General features: G+C 38.9%; 3 protein-coding genes across 3 annotated transcripts in view; all 3 read right to left on the reverse strand.

Annotated features, from left to right (window-relative positions):
• Cbr-inx-4 overlaps positions 1-2,396 on the reverse strand; it is a gene marked incomplete at both ends in the record, with an annotated part of 10,050 nt that extends 7,654 nt beyond the window's left edge. The window contains 3 exons of the mRNA XM_002636278.2: positions 1,299-1,660; positions 2,102-2,180; positions 2,384-2,396. Coding sequence (XP_002636324.2) covers positions 1,299-1,660; positions 2,102-2,180; positions 2,384-2,396 — 454 coding nt within the window. The remainder of the gene's footprint in view (positions 1-1,298; positions 1,661-2,101; positions 2,181-2,383) is intronic.
• Positions 2,397-10,639: 8,243 nt separating this feature from the next.
• On the reverse strand, positions 10,640-10,944 carry CBG08616 (the record flags this gene model as incomplete). The annotated part of the gene is made up of 2 exons (XM_002636277.2): positions 10,640-10,780; positions 10,825-10,944. 2 exons carry the CDS (start codon positions 10,942-10,944, stop codon positions 10,640-10,642), a joined length of 261 nt encoding a protein of 86 aa, XP_002636323.2.
• A 2,709-nt stretch (positions 10,945-13,653) lies between these two features.
• Cbr-let-413 lies at positions 13,654-16,945 on the reverse strand (the record flags this gene model as incomplete). The annotated part of the gene is made up of 9 exons (XM_045237336.1): positions 13,654-13,761; positions 13,892-14,153; positions 14,448-14,597; positions 14,866-15,467; positions 15,518-15,601; positions 15,648-15,877; positions 15,933-16,252; positions 16,542-16,793; positions 16,845-16,945. 9 exons carry the CDS (start codon positions 16,943-16,945, stop codon positions 13,654-13,656), a joined length of 2,109 nt encoding a protein of 702 aa, XP_045093806.1.
• Between the last annotated feature and the right edge of the window lie 2,819 nt (positions 16,946-19,764).

Genomic DNA, 19,764 nt, shown 5'->3' on the forward strand with positions numbered 1-19,764 from the left:
TAGCATAACAATGTAAAAACCGTATAAATGAACAAGGGGAAACAAAGAAATGGAAACCGGGGGAGAAAATTAAAGCTCATATCAACCAATCCAACAAAAAAGATAGAAAAGTAACATAAAATTAACTAGAAAAATCACTACAATTAGTGAGAGAATCAGTCGAGCCAGTGTGGAAATTTCGTGGCTATTTGCGAACCCAGAACGACCATCTCCACACGCTTGTACAGTAATCTTGTTCTTGTTTTATCTAACAAAAACGACGCAGTGCTGAACGTAGTCTCACACATGGCTTCACTGGGAACAATCGAAAAAACGAAAAGTGCTGCTGAGTACAGTCAGGGGTATTCGAATCTTTTTCTTTTCCAATACTCAACCGATTCGTTCGTTGAAGGATCGTAGTACTCGGAGAGATATCTTGAGATTTCCGAAGAAGTGGATGTTGAAAAATCGGTTGATAAACGCAAAAAATCGTCGAAAAAAAAACAAAACAAACCCCCGTAAATCGACACGGGCTGCTAAACAATGCGCGCCGATTTAAATATTTAAATGGCGACCAGAAATAATTATTTAAATGGCGCGCGTTCAAATATTAATTAATTGCCGGCCGGCCGGGCCGGGCCGGGCCCTGGTTTTTTTCCCTCGGGCCGGCCCGCCGGCCAGCCCGTCAGATTGCAACCCTGGTTTTTCAGTTATTTGCGGATTTCTGGAAAACCCGGTTTCGTTTTCAGTACAATGCAGGCCGAAAAGGACTGTCTTTCAGAAATGGAAAATAATTGAAACTAGGATTTTTTTAAATCTGTGAATATTGTAAAGTTTTTAATCTAGGTCTGTTCTACACTCTTTCAAATCTTCAAAGTGATCGAAAACTTGACAGCCGCGTTCCAGCCGCCTGAAAATGTTCAAAATTGCCGAAAATCAACTGTAAATTACGTTTTTGTATAACATATTGGTTTGTACTGTATCTTGGTTCCTGTAGAAGCTATCATAAAGTAGTCAATTGAAAAAATATCTTTGATATTATGATAAACATTTTGCCAGTTGATTGCTTTTTTATATCTTTTATAGGAATCGAGATAAGTGGGCTCAAATTTGACGGATTGGGTGACACTCTGTAAGAGTGTTTACGGTATTTTTAATTGTCCATTTTCTTTAAGTTTTCTGGATTTTTTTTTCTTTTTTTGGGTCAACGGGCAAAATATAAAAATCTTCCAAATCAAATTCCAAATGGTTTCTTTTTTTTCAGTCCTTGTTTTTCACTTTACTTTCCCAATTCTGATTTTCACAAATCAAATACTCACCAGATTTGTCGCTCATAAGCCTCCACATCAGACACGGAATGTAGTATAGAAATGCTTGTAGTAGTAGAAAAAAAGGTACCCACTGATAATATGATATCTGTCGATACTCCCTTTCACTAATATCAACTGGAATATCCTGATCGATGGGTACCCAATAGGTGTTCTGCGCCCAGCAGTACATTTCCGTATAAGCTTCCCAACTTGCTGTGAATTGTGCGGGTACCCAACATTCCAGAGGTCGACCACCAAACTGTTTGAAGCTTACAAGCACTGCCATCATTATCAGGAACGATGAGGTATAAAAGTAGGAGAGCCTGTCCACAAAATCGTCGTCCTTCCGGTAGTGCAGGAAGGAGAGCGCACTGCAATTAGTGAATTTAGAAAAGAGCAGAAGGATGAGAGTTTGATTTTCTTATATGATTCCGGAAGGAAATCTTGTTATGTAAAATGTTTGCAAAGTACTAAAGCAGAGAACGATCTTGGAGACCTCAGTTTTCGAGTTGTAGGCTCCCCAGAATTTCTAGATTTTTTTTTCAGAAAAAAAATGCAGAAACTCTTGAGCACTGTATGAATCTAAATAATCCCGAACATTTTATCCGAGATTATCTAAGATTTTCAGACATCTGCAAAATGCGACTTCTGTATTTTTTCGTAAGATTCGTAAGATATAATTTTGACTATAGTGTATTCAGATTGATTCAATCCAATTCAAAACTTTTCAAAAACACGACGTCATTCAGATCTCATTATTTTTAATCCTTCGAGCTGTCCAAAATTTTTTACTGATAATTTCAAATACTCACCTAAACATATTCTGGAGCACCATGGCTCCAACTTCGACAACAGCGGCGTGATGATACCCTGATGACTCGCGACCGTGTCCTGAAACCAAAAAAACTTCGTGTGTTTATTTCAATCTCTGCGTCTTGCTTCTCCTAGTGATGAGACTCCGCCCACTTTCATATTTCAAGCTCATCTTCATCCTCCTCCCCCACCACTAGAATTCTTCCCCCGGTTTCCCGTACTATTCGTAGCGTCTCGTCGATTCAAGAACGCTGAAGAAGCGTGTCCACCACCACCGGCACCACGTCTGTTCATTCAGAGCGAAGAGACGGGTGCTCCTTCTTCTTCTTCTTCTTCTTCTTCTTCTTCTTCTTCTTCTTCTTCTTCTTCTTCTTCTTCTTCTTCTTCTTCTTCCCGTTCTTTGTCTTCTTCGTCTCCTTCTCCCTTTTCGCCTTCTTCACACCCTTCCTCCCTACAATTTGTATGAAATGGTCTACCAAATAAGAAGAAAAATAGTATTTAGAAAAGTTGAATAGTTAAAAAAATATAGAAGAATGAGTGGATGGAGTTGGGACCAGAGACAAGTAAGCTATTTGAGTCTCCGCGCTAACTTTTTGGGCTGCAATTATGAAGCGCAAAATGAGAAGTGTTTCCGCTGAGGACCCCGGAAATCTTAAAGAGTGTGTTCTATAGAATCGGTAGTTTATGTTTTTTGATTGCTCCGAAAAAAACCTCTAGAACTTTTCTCTTCAGAAAGTTCGGAAAAAAAAACATTAATTGTTTTAACGTTATCGTTAACAGAAAGTTTCCAATCCTGATATTCATTAGCCGAACACAATACCGTAGAACCTGTAATAGAAGGGCTCCCTAATTTTTAACTTCGAGCCCACTTATCTCGGTTCCTGTTAAAGATATAAAAAAGTTGGCAACTGACAAATTGTTTATCATAAAATGAACAATATTTTGACTATTTACACATTTTTGATATCTTGCATAGGAATAGAGATAATTGAGCTTAAGCAAGACGATGGGGTGCCCACCTATTAAAGGGTTCAGGGTAACTTCTGAATTCGAGGCAGACCCAGGATGCCAAACCAGCCAAAAAGAACTTACTTTTTCTTGAAGACGTCGCTCCTAAGGAGCGCATAGCAATTAACAGAATCAAAATATATGGTTCAACTTCTTCTATTGATTCAGAATTATCAGAGGGCAGAGTTGGAAGCTCTCTTATTGAAAGTATGTGGTTATAGTGTTAGTGTCTCAGTCTAACTTCCGGAATGAACGAAATGCATATCTACATCTCACTCACAAATATACATGATATTTCTGTGTGGGGGAGCACCCCTTATATTTTAGAGTTAGAGGTAGATATAGAAGAAGGGGGGGGAGGGAGGTTGTGAAATCAGAGAAAGAGCCATTTAAGGGGGAGGAGAGGTGATATATAATTGAACATTTTTGGTTTTGGTGTGTCTGGGTCTATTGTTGTTTTATCTATACTTGTCTCTATAGAGCATATGAAAATATCATCACTATGAAAAAATATGAGAACGTGGTAGTAGAGAGGGCAAAGATGGAACAAAATCTGATCAAGAATTTATGAAAGGCTATGAGCAAAAAAGTTTAGAATAAAGGAAAAAGAACGGGGGAGTTTTTTTTCTACGAAAATTGAATTTCTAAAAAATAAACAATTTGGACTAAATGAGAAGAAAAATATAACAAATTGGACACAATTCGGAATCAAGCGATACTTTTCCAAATTTGAGGGAGCCTGATTTCATTTTTAGTTTTTTGTATGTGCTAGTTCCTATGAAAACTGAATTTTCAGTCAAATTTGTAAATGGTTCCTATAGTTTAAAAGTGAAATGTTCAACACAAAATCATTCTCATGCATAAGAGACTCTTCTCTCGTGCTCGAGAACAGTGGAACAGTTAAACCTATTATAGATACCGTAAACTCTAATAGAACGTCCACCGAACAATCAATTTTGAGCCAATTTATCTCAATTCCTGTAAAAGATACCTAATAGTAAGAGAGATCAACTGATAAAATGTTTGACATTTATCGAAGTTTATTTTGTCAGTTGATTTTTCTTATCTTTTACAGGAATCGAAATAAATTAGCTCAAAGTTAAAAGTAAAAGGTGACGTTCTTCAATGGTGTTTACGGTATCAACTTTTTTTTATGACGGCGTCTCACTAAAATTATGAGGAAATACTACAGCCTAATGTATCAAAAAACTGGAAACTATGACAGAAAAAAAAATTACGAATAAAAATCCAAAAAAAAAGTCTCAGAAAAAGTTGAAAAGTTCTGAAGACGTGGAAGCTTCCCTTACTCTTGCTCCCTCGCTTCACTTTTCATTCTCCTACTCACAAACATGAAAGATGGCAAAAGTATTAATTGGAGACGAGCCCTCCGTAGCATCTCTTTTTATTGAAGTCTTCGAAGTGTCCGACATTGATCCGAAGTGTGGTGACGACGAAGGCGTCGACCACTTGAAGACGGCGGCGAAAAACTTAGGGGCGCCCCGTAAAAGAAAAAAAGCAGGGGCAAGAAACAAGAAGAAGTAGGCAAGGAAGGTTCCAATTCAAGTGCAAAAAGGCAAAGTCTTGACACGGGTGGCACACCACGACTTTTAATATATCAGCAAAAAGGGAGATGTAGAGGGAAAAAGGAAGAAAAAAGCGGAAGACAAGTGTCTCGAATAGAGAAGGTCCCAATGAAGGACTACTCGGCTGGAAACGATTTTCCATATAAAACTAATTGCATCGGGATGTACTTTTATGATGTATGGAGAAAAGGTCACCGTACTTTTTCTACTTTTATAAAAACTTTTCCATCCGTTCTAGGCAAAGGAAGCCGCAGTAATCAGAAAGTCCAGAACTCAAAATTCTGAGCAAAAATCCAGACTGGGCGGCGTCTCGGCTCTTCCAGATTTCTGATCCGTCAAAAAAAGAAACAAAAAAGTTGAAAGACAAAACAAAAAGTGCTAGGTAGACGCAGACTCCAAACTCGTTTCCACCCGCATTTTTTGGGAAAAGCCGGATTCCAAGTTCATGTTATTTTCAGAAAAGATTTTTGGCTAGGGGAAAATTTGGAAAAGGCTATTGATATGGGAAAAGTTCTAGGTAAGGTTAATTGAAGAATAAGTTTAGGAGAACTTTTAATTTATTTAATGGAAAGTTAAACTCAAAGTTAAAATTTTAACATCAGATTCAAAACAATGAAACAGAGAATATCGATTTTCAGGAAAAAACAGCATTTCAAAGATACCGTGTTTGCTCTAATAGAAGCCCTCGAAAGCCTGCAACTGTGAGCTCCATTATCTCGGTTCCTGTGAAAGATAACAAAAAGTAGTTAACTGACAAAACATTGTTGATAATGTATAAAACATTTTATCAGTTGATCGCTTTTCGATATCTTTTACAGGAAATTAGATAAATTGCCTCAAAGTTGACAGTGACTAACAAATCATGAAAGTGAATAGGGTGCTGGAAATCTTCTAAATTGGAAATTATCATATTTAACTTTATTCCGAAATAGGAGAAACCGAATTTCTTAATTTACAGTAGTTCGTTTGCTACAGTCTGTCTAGTCTGATCCCACTAGCCAAAAAAAATCAGCCGCTTTTGGTGGTTTGACCTCAAATACGTGTAAATAATCGGTTGTTCACTCGAAGTGTCATGTCATTTGTATACCTCATTCTCGTCTTCTTTTCCCCCAATTCAATGTCTGCCAAATACACAAAATGTGTCAATATATCCCCCTCATTTTGCTCTGTTCTAAATATCTGAGCCCTCCCAAACCAGTAGCGGCACCATCCGCATTTCTTCATCGGCTTTCTTCTCGAATTACCCGAACAACAAATAATCAAAAATTCGGAAATGACTGCTCAATAGAAAAAGACCCTTGACTCACCTTTTTTCTGTCGGCGTCCACCGTTTTTTAGCGTAGATTGGTGTTGTTGAGCAGATGGCATATCAACTGAAATAGGTGGGAAAGGGGTTAAGAAAAACGAGGATGAGAGGGAGAGGAGCGCACAAATGGATGGAAGGACAAAAAAAAGCAAAAATAATTAATATTTTATTTTGAAAGCCAAAGAAGTTTTGCCTTGAATTTTTTCTTCTGCTATTTACTCAACTATGGGAAGTTTTTGAAGAGAAATGGCTTTTTTTTCGTAGCGAAGAAATTTTTCGGTGATTCTGTTAACTTCAAATGCTTCAACTTCTGACATTTTGACAAATGAAAAAATGCAAAATTATCGAAGTGACAAGTCATAGTTATCAGCTGATTAAATTTTTCCTTGCTTCCTTGGGTCCAAAAAAGCGAATCCAAAATTTTCATTGAGTAAGATTGGAAAATGATCTTTGAAGATCTAGAGACAAAGTGATCAGCTAGGCGAAATTTTTTTTAATTCTCTAACAGAATCACAATTATTGACGTACTGTTTCCAACTATTCATCCCTAATCTACAGTGTTTCCTAAAATAGAAGCCCATCCAAACCGTCCACTTTAAGCTCATATACCTCGGTGGTTTTTATAAGAGGTATCAAGAATTTGTCAATTGTTAAGGTATTGTTGATATTATGATAAATAATTTATCAGTTGACAGCGTTTTCATATCTTTAACATGAACCGAAATACATAAATTTTCTCAAAGTTCAAAATTAGGAGTCCTTCTATAACATGCTTAACGGTATTCATCTAAACTAGCCAGATATCCTTTTCAAACCTGAAAGATTTGATCACAATCTATAGACTAGAGGATGAAGTATTTTAAGGCAAAAAAACATTAATCCTCTAATTAGTTATTAAGATTAGCATCAAGATGACGTTATAGACTAGATATAGACTATAGGGCGCAAGTTGGTAGGTCTAGAACTAAAAAAACATAAAAATAGAAAACAGGGAACTCCAGCAAGATAGTAGAGAATTCGACACAACAATCAACACATCTAATTATCTCTATTCATTTCCTGCTATCCTATTAATCTTCCCCAATAAACTCACTTTATTTACCATTCTTTGCTCTAGTAGATCGTCGAGTGGTACATCGTCTGAAAATTTGAAAGAAAAATTCGGGAGAGCCCACCGGGGGGAAAGGAAGGCAAAAAAGTGAGAAAGGAACGGATCCGAAAGTAAAAAAAGGAGGGAAAAAGAAGAGCAAAATATAATGACAGCTTCACTTTTTTTCCAGTTTTTCTTCGTCTTATTCAGTCACTTGTTCACCCAGCGACCGTCACTCAGTCAGACACAAAAACAATAATCAAAAGAAGACGAAGATGCCGAGGAAAAATGGAAAAAATGAAGAGGAGAAGAGGATATTCTTATTTAACCAATGGTTGAAAGAGAAGAGAGAAAAGAAGGAACAGATAAAAATATGAATAAAAAACTAGTTCTGAAAGTGACGGAGCCTCACATCTCGATTTTCAGACGATCTTCTGATTTCTAGACGACTCTTGGCAATGTGCCAATTCTCTTGCAAATCGTAGTGGAGTTTGTGGTGAAGGTGTTGAATGAGAGGGAGTAGATTGGAGGTGCATTCATAATGAATTGCTAGAAAAGGAAAAGAAAAGAGTGACGAGGAGTTTAAAAGAGGGAAGATACAAACTGATCGAAGAGTTTTCTCAAATGAGAGGGAGGGAAAAAAGAGCATCATGATTCCCGGAAGGAAAGTTCATTTCTTGTAGTTGAAACAGCAATTGGTCAAATTATGTCAAAGTTCAGAAAGGATGAATAAATCAAATCGTGGGTAGGCACAAGAAAAAATTGATTTATGTATCTGACCTAGTTCTAGTTCATCTGACATTTCTGATCTGACAACAATTTGGGTCTGAATCTTGAATTTTGAGTACACCTGCGTTTTAAAATCTACCGTACGTTGAGAAGTTTTCGAGTGACATAAGAACTTCAAAGTGTTTCAAAATCGGGCTGTTTAGAGATTCGAAATGAGCCCAAACACGACCACTTTACAAAATGTTGGTTTTTACTAGGCACCTTTGAACCCAAAATTTCAAACTTCACCAAATTATATCGTGTTTAGGGTCGTTTGGACTGTCTGAACAAGACAAACACTGAGATATAGATTTCGATATTTTTGAACAACGATGGACAGAGTTAGGGCAAAACTTTATTTTTGTCTAACTTTGAAAGTATCATTTGAGCGGAAATAGTTTACCGTAAAACCTGTAATAGAAGGGCCGACACACTGTCAAGTTTGAGCTCAATTATCTCAATGTCTACACAGGATATCAAAAATGTGCCAACAGAGAAAATGTTTGTGATATTATGGCGAACAATTTAGGGGGGGGGGGGGGGCTTCTAATACAGGTTTTATGGTAAATTATGATGAGAAAATTGAACCAACAGTTTTTTCTGAAAGTCGAAATCAACTTTAGAGTAATATCCAAAGAATCCAATTTAGCACGATGCGAAATCCGTTTATAGAAACTTGGATTCCAGAATCTTCCAGAGTTTCCAAGTATACTCTTGCTTTTGGTTTCGACTATAAAAAAGGTGGGTCACATGTTTCCTGGACAAAGGCAAAACCGAATTGATTACGAGTTATTCAGCAGAAAGATAGATAAAAAGTAGACTACATTCTCGTTTTATTACATCCCGACTTCATTATTCATCTGTGGTCATGAAGAGGGAAGAGCTACTTTTTCCTTTCATTTCACTTGAAACCTTGATGTCAGAACAACGAATAATTGATATTTAGAAGGTACAAAATAGGTGACGCCAGGTGAAAAAAGCAAAGTGTTCAAAAATAGGAGACACCTGAAAATCTTTCGTCTACTATGTCTGAACTTAATCAGCTAGGTTCTCTATAATTTTGAATTAATCAGCACTTTCCGAAACAAGGATTTTCTTTCTCGAAAAAATGACCAGGATTTTCCAAAGTGTCTCTCAAACATTTGTTTTCAAAACAAAAGAAAGTCAAGCCAAAAAAACCACTTCGTACTAGTCCAGAAATGGAGGTCTTCTTCTCTGGAAGAGTAGAACCGAAACGTGAGAAAGGGGGCTTGTTGGATAAGATTGAAAAGGGAGAAAGAAGAAACAGTAGAATAAGAAGTAAAGAATTGATTAGAGCTGGTTGGTGGTGTTATGAATGTGTGATCCGGGTGGGTTTCGACGAAGATGAATATGACGATTTGCACTTTGATCGGAAGGGGGGAGGATGATGAGGTGGTGGATCCAGAAGAAGAGGAGTGATATATGTTGCCAGGGGTGAGAGGGCGAGAGAGTCTCTATATTTCACCAACAACGCCAAACAAGCCACACCACCACCAACACACCTCATCACACGGGGAATGAAACGGAAAAAAGAGGCGAGAAAGAGTCAGAAAGGAGACTCCGTTAATTCTTCTCGTTTTCTCTTCTTCCTCCGGACAGGCGAGATAGAGAGAAGGTGTGGGAAATTGAGTAGAGACAGCACAGCAAAAACGACGTAGAGCCAATTGATATCCATATCTTGGCTTTCCCGTCTCCCCCAGGTCTCTCCTCTCGCTCATTTTCCCTTACTTCTTATTCTGATGAAGAAGAAAAAGAAGACGTGCCCCCGGAAGAATGTGGGCGGAGTCTAGTCCCTCTCGGAGCTTCTTCACTTCTACTAATCACTATACTTTTTGTAGATAAGAAGAGCTGCGCTGATCAATAAGAAGAAGACGTTGTCTATGACTCCACCTGTAACGGCTTATCAGTTAACACTCTCTTCCTTTCTCTCTCTCTCTTTCTGCATAAGATTTAGATTGAGATTTAAGAATACGAAAAGAGACATACCGGCGGTCTAAAAAGATGAATAGACGATTAATTGGGTGTTTTAGAGATCAAACATGGAGCCGTAAAAATCTGAATGTTTCGTTCTGAATACGAATAAAAATAATCATAGAGTCTTTGCTTCTGTAAGTGGTACTTTTGATGATTATATATTGGAAACTATGAGGTTGTTTTCGATCTTTAGTGCTAAACACTGATCCCTAAGAAGCAGGAAGTACGGGTTGTGATTCACATTATCACGTGGATTTTGTTGAGAACAACAAAGTAAGACGTTTGGATTACTTGCACGTTGTAGTCGTTGGAATTTAAGGTGATTCTGATATCGAAAGTGGGTATTCGAGATCCCTGGGACATGATTCTTTTGTTCCAGAAACAACCTAACTTGCACGTTTCTTCCCGAATCTAACGAGATGTTTAAATTAAAAAATATGATAATACGATTCCACTGTCAACTATCATTTACATCTCCATCTAATGTGTTGCCTGCGAACCAATATTTGTTGCATAATACTATTATCCCTGGAAACAATTCGTATGAAATAGGTATCACATGCTTGAACTTATAATTAGAACCAAAATAATTTCAACTATCAAAAAGACAATACATTGGCTCTAATGGGACATGTGAGTGATGGTTTTATTGGGCCTTATGGAAACAATCAAAAAGTCACCGTTTTTCTAGATTTTAATGGAAAATGTTGTATTTTCTAGTTTTGAATTTGAATAATTAAATCATTAAAATAAGTTTTATTGATTAAAAAATAATAGAAAAGGGAGGTCATAAAACTTCCCTATACTTCAAATTAAGCAAGCTCGAGCTTCTTGATTCCACTTTCAAGCATTCCTTGGAGAAGTTGAGAAGTTCAGTGGTCATCCATGATGGCTCATCTTTCACTATTTCATCTCGCGAAAAATAGGCCTGAAAACTCGAAGTTGTGATGATTTCTGAAATTTTAAATTTACTTTTTCATTTCCTTCCATTTCGTCCACATTTTTCGGAGCCAAAACTGCTCTATCCGACAAATCAATATTAGACTGAACTTTCATTTCGAAGACTTTTGATACGATATCTCTTTGGCACATGTTTTCATTCTGGATCTAGTTCAATCTTCTCATTCATGTCATTTTCAGTTACGTTTCTCACGCGTATCAGAAAATCAATCCAGGCTTGATCCCCACTGGTAACTCGCATGTTCGACTTAAGCTGGCAAACTGGGCAAAGATCCCAAATCTCGCAATTTTTCAAACAGATGCCGATTTGGTCTGCTTTTGAACCTCTTCTGACGACCGGTAAAACCTTAAAATGAAAATCTTTGTTTCATCAGCTATGTTAATCTGACCTGGCGGAAGTCTCCTTCAAGAATCACAATCTTTCCTCCGAAAGGTTTATTGATTCAAGTGACTTCTCGACAAGAATCTCATCAGTAGTCTGGAGAGCGTGTTTGGGGACACTCATCGAGAATGAGAACGTCGAGTTGGCAAAGAACTTTGGCTTCAGAACTATTCAGCTTGATAAGACTGATTTTACACTCCTCGGAAATGTTCAGTTTAAAAAGAGATGCTGTTGTCCTTCCAAATGGCAATAGACATGACGCGATACCGTGAGATACGTGTGGTGGTTCCAGAGGGTGTCAGTCCGCTTAGGAACTCCGTGAATTTTATAGAATCTGACACAATTGGTCTTTCTTGCATTCCAAACGCCTGAAACGAATTCAAAGCGCTTAAGAATGAACAGTCAACTGCGCTTCTTTGGCACATAGGGAATTCGAGAAGATGATGCTTCTGGAGCAAAAACATATCTTGTGTCCAAATACTGCTTGATCTCGTCGATCTTTTGTCTCTCCATTCATTTTCGTCGATCTCGATGACGATGAAATCTCTTGTTGTACCCTTATAACGTGTATTCTTGTCCTTATCCGGAATCTCAACCGGAATAACTTGATCCACATCAGAAGCCGTTCTGAAAACGAAGATGATGTATTCTGATTTGAGAATTTATAATTTACCTTGGTTTCGAACTGGCCTACACGATAAGCAACTTGTGCAGATGAGGCAATACTCTCTTCTAGAACTCAATCACATAGATGTAGGCCTGAACCGCTCCAAAGATTTCCTTCTTCACGATGTCGTCTCAGAATTCATTGACTTTCATTTGGAAAACATGTGCCACGACATCTGAACGGTCCGTTGCAGTTTGATCGTCTGCTAGGTATTCTCGGATTTTATCCCAATACGGATTACACGTCACGGTGATGAAGTAGTCGGGTTTCCTGTATTTGGAAACGACTGACATTGCATCCTGGTACTGTTATACCATATATATCTCTTGGAGATCCAGTGTGAGAGCTGGTTGTAGAATCCTTGATCCAGTTGGTATTTTATTTTCTCCAGAAACATAATCCTGAAGTCCGGTCCCCGATTGCACGCGCAACTGGGTTCGATTGAATGTTTGGGTGCCATTTTTTTTGTTTCCAAAAATGATCCTAAATTGGTGCCAACATGGGTCCCAAACATTTTTGACCTTGATGGCTAAAGTCTTCGGAGAGGTCTTTTAGAAATCTAAACATTTAGAATAGAATAGAATGCAGAACTGAAAATCTCACAGGACCAAGTGTCAATGTTTTCGAACAGCCAAAGAGTCGCGAAGAAGCCGCGCATTTGGCTTGGAGAATGGAAGAATGCATGTTCTTGCAAAGTCTTCTCGTAAACCGAATCGTCCGAAAGGTATCCAGAAGCTCGAGCTGCTTCCACGAATGTAGGCAAAATATGTCCGTGGACAGTTCGAAGATCCTTGAAGCTTTTTGATTCCTAGAATAGCAGTGGAATATGAAAAATTCACATCATTTGCTTATTTCGCTACTCTGTTAATCAAGTATAAAGTCAACTTTTGTTACCTCGAATCATTCCAAAACACCCCTCCGAAAAGTAGAACCCCATGGCTCTATACTACATGTTTTACGGTATATTCAAGTTTCTGATGAAAGCGGAAAAATCCGGAAAAACTGTCACGTAAGACAGGCGTCCCGCTGCCGTCGCCTAGGTTTCTCACTGCGCGGGAACTCAGATCCTCGTCCCTCCTCGCCACATTTTTTTAAAGATTTTTTTTCCAGATTTTCTCCTTCCAAACGATCACGAGCTCCAACTCTTCTTATGTTCATCATACCCCAATGTTTCCTGTTCTTTTTCCGGATATAAAAATTCGAAACCGACTTTGATAAATAAAATTTCATTGGAAAATAGAAAAAAAAGAGAAATGTACCGTAAAAAATTACATAGAAAAGTATATTTGAAAGAAAAGAGGTTTGCAGATAAAATGTAAAGCACAAAAAGAAAGATTTCAGAAATGTTGTGAAGGTCCGGAGAGTGAAATGAATGACATTATCAATGAAGAAGAAAAAACAAAACACATAACAAAAGGATAACTCGAGAGTGGAAAATCACAACTTTTGAATGGGGGGAGCGCCTGTATTTTTTGAGTGAGAAAGAGTAGTGGAATTTGATGAGGTTTCTTGATTAGTTTGGGAAGAAAGAATTCGATTAGTCTAGATACTAGAAAAAATCAAAAAAGACGAAAAAAAGTATATGCTAAAATTTTCAAAGAACAAAAAAAAGACAAATAAATTAGAATTTTGGGTTTAAAGCTCATGAGAAAAGTGAATTTCAGGAGTGAGTCAGATGTTTGATTATTGAACAGAATTTGAATACATCACATGCAAATGATACAGGTAACGTTTGTATTGCAGAGGGGGCAGGAAGAATACATAGAAAAAGGGGAAAAATAATATCACAGATTCAAGAAGCATACACGGGAGTGTTGGAGGAAGTAGCGAACAAGGTACTATCCGGAGAACCCGCATCAAGATGGTTGAGCTCGTGAGCACTGCCAGATAGGCTAGGTTCCTGAAACAATGCCTTGGTTTTGAAATGCAACTATTTTTCGAATTTCTATTTCTACATTCACACAGAACACTAACACCAAACCGATTGACCTAATTGCCACTCTCGGCAAATACTCACATGGCCTACTCACAGAAGTTCTCGAGACCGGCGAGGGCGACCGCCTCAAAACGACCAGTTCAACAGTTTCACGTTTCTTGATCGCCTGCATAGCGTCGCCCTGAGACGCATTGATCATGTTGATGTCGTTGGCACGAATGAGTTTGTCGCCCTCTCGAAGGCCGCATCGATCTGCTGCGCTACCCTTAGTTACCTTGGTCACGAAAAGACCCGAATCTCCGTTACTGTTCGGTGCGGGCTCATTGGAAGTGCCACCAGCGAAAGAAAGGCCCAGTCTGGAAGAACTTGAGTTGAATCAGAAAATAAACTATTGAAGACTATGAATACCGTGAATGCTCAAATAGAAGCGCGCCGCATACGTACACTTTGAGCTCAATTATCTCGATTTCTATGAAAGATATCAAGCATTTGTCAACTGGTAAAATATTTTTCACAATATCACCAACGTTTTATCAGTTTACAGATTTTTTATATTTTTTGAAGGACCCAAGATAATTGAGCTCACAGTGCACGCATAGTGTGTGCTTCAATTAGAGCATCTACAGTAGAAAAATAAATCGTTTACTCACTTCCCGCTATCATCTCTTGGTATTCTAATTGTATGTTGACTACTGGATATTAGGCTTGTATTTGATGTAGCCAGTGGTTGTTGTGGGCGTGGTGGGGATATATCCTCTCGTTCTGGAGACAGTGTGGTTTCTCGGACACCGTTAGGCATTCTGGAAAAGCAGAAAAAGCATGAGAGGAAACCAAATACCGTTCCAAAAATCAGGCAACTGATAGGGAATGTTAAGTTTTTTTTCGTTCAAAAAAAGGAGAAAAAAATAGCCATTCTCAAATCACTTGTCGTCATTCTGGATTATTAGGAATATCGATATATCACAAGGAAAATTTAACATATGGAAAGAGTATATATCCATGCAAAACTATCGGATAGAAACAAAGGGACAACAAAACCACACTCACGAAGCGGGAGCATCAATGAACCTGATATCAGATAAATCCCTATTGATCGAGTTACTCGATTCGCCGAACGACGTCGCAGAGTTCCGATGGTTAGACGTCAAGGAGAGCTGCCGTGGCTGATCCGTATCGTGTGGTGCCATATGTCCATCTATCGATCCCTTCTTGTGTTTCGGTGTTTTTGGATGTGGTGTGTTGTGGCGTTCAAAGTTCCCGAGATGTACTTCTGCAGCTCTTTCTTCTTCGAAGGTACTATCTTGTTGGTCATGGAAATGAACTTTTGGTCCACCGGTCGGTCCTTCTCTATCCGGCTGATGAAGGGCACTTCCAACACGACTATCTCCTTCCAAAGCATCTGCTTGAGGTAGCAGATAGCAAGTAACAATTTTAATTCCAGTCTTATTATCTCGACCTTCTGTCAACTTCAAAATGGATTGAGTCTGATTTTCACTGAGCCAAAGAGCTTGAAGTTTGTATAGAACTTTGACGGTGAATGGAAGATTTGTGAGCTTATTCGAAGCAACATCCAAGACTGTCATGTTTTCGCACTTTCCGATCGTCATTGGCAGCTCGGTTAAGATGTTTTGACGGAGGGAGAGAACGGTGAGAGCTTTGCAGTCTCCAATCTGAAAAAAAACATATTTTCCGGATCCATGTACAAAAAACCGAAAGTTACCGTTTCTGGAATTTCGCTGAGATTGTTACAATCCACGTTGAGAGTTGTCAAGTTTCTCAGGTCTCCAATCGAGTCGGGAAGATCCTGCAAAAAGTAATAATCACTCCTTTTCAAAGGCTTCACCGCTTACCGTTAAGAAGTTTTGACCTAAGTACATTTCCGTCAAAGCTTGGCACTGTCCGATTTCTGGCGTCAGCTGTGTTAGGCTATTTCTTTCAGCTTTCAACATCTGTAACCGCTTCAAATTTCCAAACGACCGTGGTAGCTCGATAATCTCGTTAATCGAAATGTTCAGATCAGTGAGACCGGACATGTTTCCAAATTTTTCCGGTAGTCGAATGATGTGGTTTTCGGAAACGTCTGTAAGCTTTTTCACTTTTCCAATGATTCTGATCTGTAGATTTCAAAAACTCACCCAACTGATCCAGCATTCGGCAGTCGGAAATACTATCTGGTAGACTTGTCAAACTATTCATATCGACATAAAATTCACGAAGACTCGATAGTTTTCCGAGTTTCGCCGGCAAATCCTCGATTTCATTTTGTCCTAAATCCAGCTCTTCCAGTAGTTTCAGGTCCACAATCGAGGAAGGAATCGTTCGTAGATGGTTCTCACGAGCCTCGAGAACTCGTAGATTCGCCAGAGATCCCATTGCGGACGGAAGAGCGGTTAGATTAGTTTCGTTGAGTGAGAGGATTGTGATGGATGTGCATTCACTTATACTTTCCGGTAATCTGGAAAAGACACACATTTGTAATTTAAATTTTTGTTTTTAATTAAAAAAAAACAACTCGTAGACAGCCTAATTAGTAGGTTTCCGGTACATTCTTTTTGTTCGTACCAAAAGACAGATATTCTGAGGCAGCTGCCTATATTCTGAGGCAGCCAAAACGCTGTGTATAATTTTCTGTGTGAATTTTGGAACGTCATATAGCAAAGATGGTAAAGCAAATAACGGTTTTTTTCCCAAATGTACTTTTTCTTCAAACTTTCCCTTCTTTCAAAGAAGTCAAATAGACCCACCTTGTGAATGGATTACCATTCAATTTGAGATTCGCCAGCATTTTACAGTTTTTCAACGTCTCCGGAATGTCCGTGATTTCATTTCGATTCAGATTCAGCTCGATTAATTGAGTGAGCTGTCCGATTTCTGCTGGTAGCATTGAGATTTCGTTGTCTGAAACGTCTAGCACTTTCAACCTCCGAAGCGTGAATAGCCGTCCGAGATCTTTGATGTTGTTCATGGATAGGTTCAGGTCTTCCAGTTTGCGAAACCTAGAAAAAGAGAGGAATAAGTTTAGTGTTGATGGGGGCAAAGTGTCATACCTGTAAATGTCAGATGGGATCGACTGTAGATTGGACTGACTCCGATCTAACGAGTCCACCTGCCGCTGACATCCCATCGGTAGGCAGAAAAAGGATGTCATTCTGAAGGTGTTGGAAAGCTATGGAGTGGAGTCTATACGTGGGACCCTTTTGACTAGCTCGTCGTTTTGGTGGTGCTCTCGCGCAATGCTCCCGTCGTCCTCGGCCCCGTAGCCGTTGTTGCTGCTTCTTCTGCTTCTGCCCCACACGGTTAATCTACTCGTGTCTGCAATGAAAATCTGCTTCAATCTCTTTTTTTTTCGCTTCCTTTTTTCTTCTTCTAGCCCTTCTAGTATGTGTGACACTGGTTGGGAGAGCTATCGAAGAAGAAAAAAAAATAGGAGGAAGATGAAGAAAAGAGATGGGGAGTTTATAGAGAGAGCGATAGAATAGGGAGGAAGGCTTTTCTCACACCACAAGAAGGAATAGAAATAGAAATACATATGGAAGATGAGAAGAAGAAGAAGGGGGAGGAGGGATCCTGAAGAAGAAGAAAATCTATGTGTTGTCACGCAATATCCTTAAGATGAAGAAAACCGCAACACATCTAAAAGTCGCCAAAAAAAAAAGAATTTCAGAAACCATCACAGAACAAGGGAGCCACAGGTGGCGGTGCGGAGAGGAACATTGGAAAAAGGGAAAAGGAGGAGCCATATTTGTGTGTGTGTGTGTGAGGTGGCATCGGTGGGAGAAGAGACGACAATATTTTTATCAAACAAAAGCAAGAGCGAAAGGTGAATCAGCAATGCCTATCGATTAGGCGGGGGGCGACAAGGCCCAAAAACGGGAGATTGATAAGAGGCAAATTGGAGGAGAGTGTGGGAAGAAGATGTGAATGGCAGGGTAGGGGACACTGGAATAGATAGGAAGAGAACACTAGTGCTCGGGAAAGGTGCATAGTATCATAATGATCGGACAGGGCGAATGATGGGTGTAATTAAACCGAGTTTATGACATCGGAAAGGTATGAATGTGTCTTCTGGAGGAACTAGGAAGATTTTGGGTTCTAGGAATATGATACAATTTTCTAATTTAGGAATTCGAATTTTTCTTGAAAACTTAAATTCACTAATAATCTCACAATCAGAGACCCCCAAAACCTTTTCCAATATAATGTTTAAATATAACTGAGAATATCAAAAATCTTAAATTTCGATAGATGTGGGAAGTTTTCGAAGTTGATTAGGAGATGTGGGAAGTTTTCGAAGTTGATTAGGAAAATCGAGAACTCAGTAATTGATTTTAGATAGTTAGGTGAGGTTTCTTGGTGACTCAATTATTACAGTTCGGCAGGAGAGCGTGGAACTACGCCTCTCAAAAAAAATCGAGCCTAGCTTAAGAAAATAATTCTTAGTCATGCTGAAACTAATTTTGTCTCTTTAAAAATCTAGATTTTGGCTGGATATGGAGATGGTTGTTGAATGGTGAAAAAAATTACCGAAATTCGATCAAATTGAACTTGCTATAAGTGGTCTATAACAAGCCAATTCTATACATGCACTTTGAGCTCAATTATCTCGGTTCTGTCAAAAGATATCACAAATTTGTCAACTGATAAAATGTTGATAATTTTACGAATAACATTATATCAGGTAACAAACTTTTAATAACTTGAAGAAAACGAAATAATTAGGCTCAAAGTGAATGTATAGGTTGGGTTACAATAAGGGCATTTTTTCATATTTTTCTTCTAAACGCTCTTTAAATCTGTCTCGAAAACCAAGATAACATTGATGAGATCGGTCAAAAATTCGCATATCAAAAAACAAAGATGATTCTGTCCGTCTATTTACAAAAAATCGTTTACGACACAAAAAGTGATGAGAAGAGAATAAAAATGCAAATTTATAACTACCTGCCATCTCTCACATAAAACAAAATCGGTTCTCTCCCAAATTTGGAGCGAACGATGCGGCATAAAATCGATAGAAAAAGACTTCCCTCTCGTTGCGCACCTCCACGCACCGCACACTCGCACAACACCACCCCACCACCACAAACACACTATTTTTCTCCTTCTCCACCTCTGTCCGGCCCTACCAACCGTGTTACTGTACGCTTGTGCGTGCGCACGAGACGGAGGTGAAGGGTGAAGGATAGGACGTATAGAATATAGAGAGAGAGAGAGAGAGAGAGAGAGAGAGAGAGAGAGAGAGAGAGAGAGAGAGAGAGAGAGAGAGAGAGAGAGAGAGAAAAAAGAAGAAAAGGTATTTGAGGGTTGAGATAGTAGTGAACGTAGAGGGTAGTATGGTCGGAGCGAGATGAGGTAGTAGGTATTGGAGGAAACACAAGGACGGGACACGTATACACATTGGGAAGAGAAGGAGGAGGAGGAGGTTGAATGGGCTGGGAGAATAAGGGTTTCGGGCCCACACAAAACAGTCCAAACAACCTTCGTCCAGGTGTGATGACCGGTCAGTCCAGTGGTTCCTAATTACTAGAATCTATGATTAAGAACCTTGAGGAAGCCTGTAAAAAACTTCACGAAAACTCAGACACTGAACAAATCTGGCTGGAACTACGGGGAAAACAGAAGAAAAATAAAGGGAACATGTTGCCGAAATTTGGGGTCAAAATATCCACTTTGAAAATTTGGCCAGAATTTTAGAAAATGTTTCAAAGTCAATATTTTGACCACAAATTTTGACCACCTATCATTATCTCCAATTTTCCCAAAACTTTGACCCTGATTAGTTCCATACTTGCGGACGGGCCCAAAGCGGGCCGTGGCGGGCCCTGTCATAGTTTCTTTTAGGATTGATATTTTTTGACCAACTAAATTAGATATGGTAGAACTCGACGGGCACTACAAAATGATAGTATTTGAGACACTGTATCATATTTGTGAACAAAGTTACAAGCCAAAAGCTGCAAATGCGGG

The sequence above is a fragment of the Caenorhabditis briggsae genome (genome assembly GCF_000004555.2).
Source record: "Caenorhabditis briggsae complete genome, chrV, whole genome shotgun sequence".
Classification (NCBI taxonomy): domain Eukaryota; kingdom Metazoa; phylum Nematoda; class Chromadorea; order Rhabditida; family Rhabditidae; genus Caenorhabditis; species Caenorhabditis briggsae.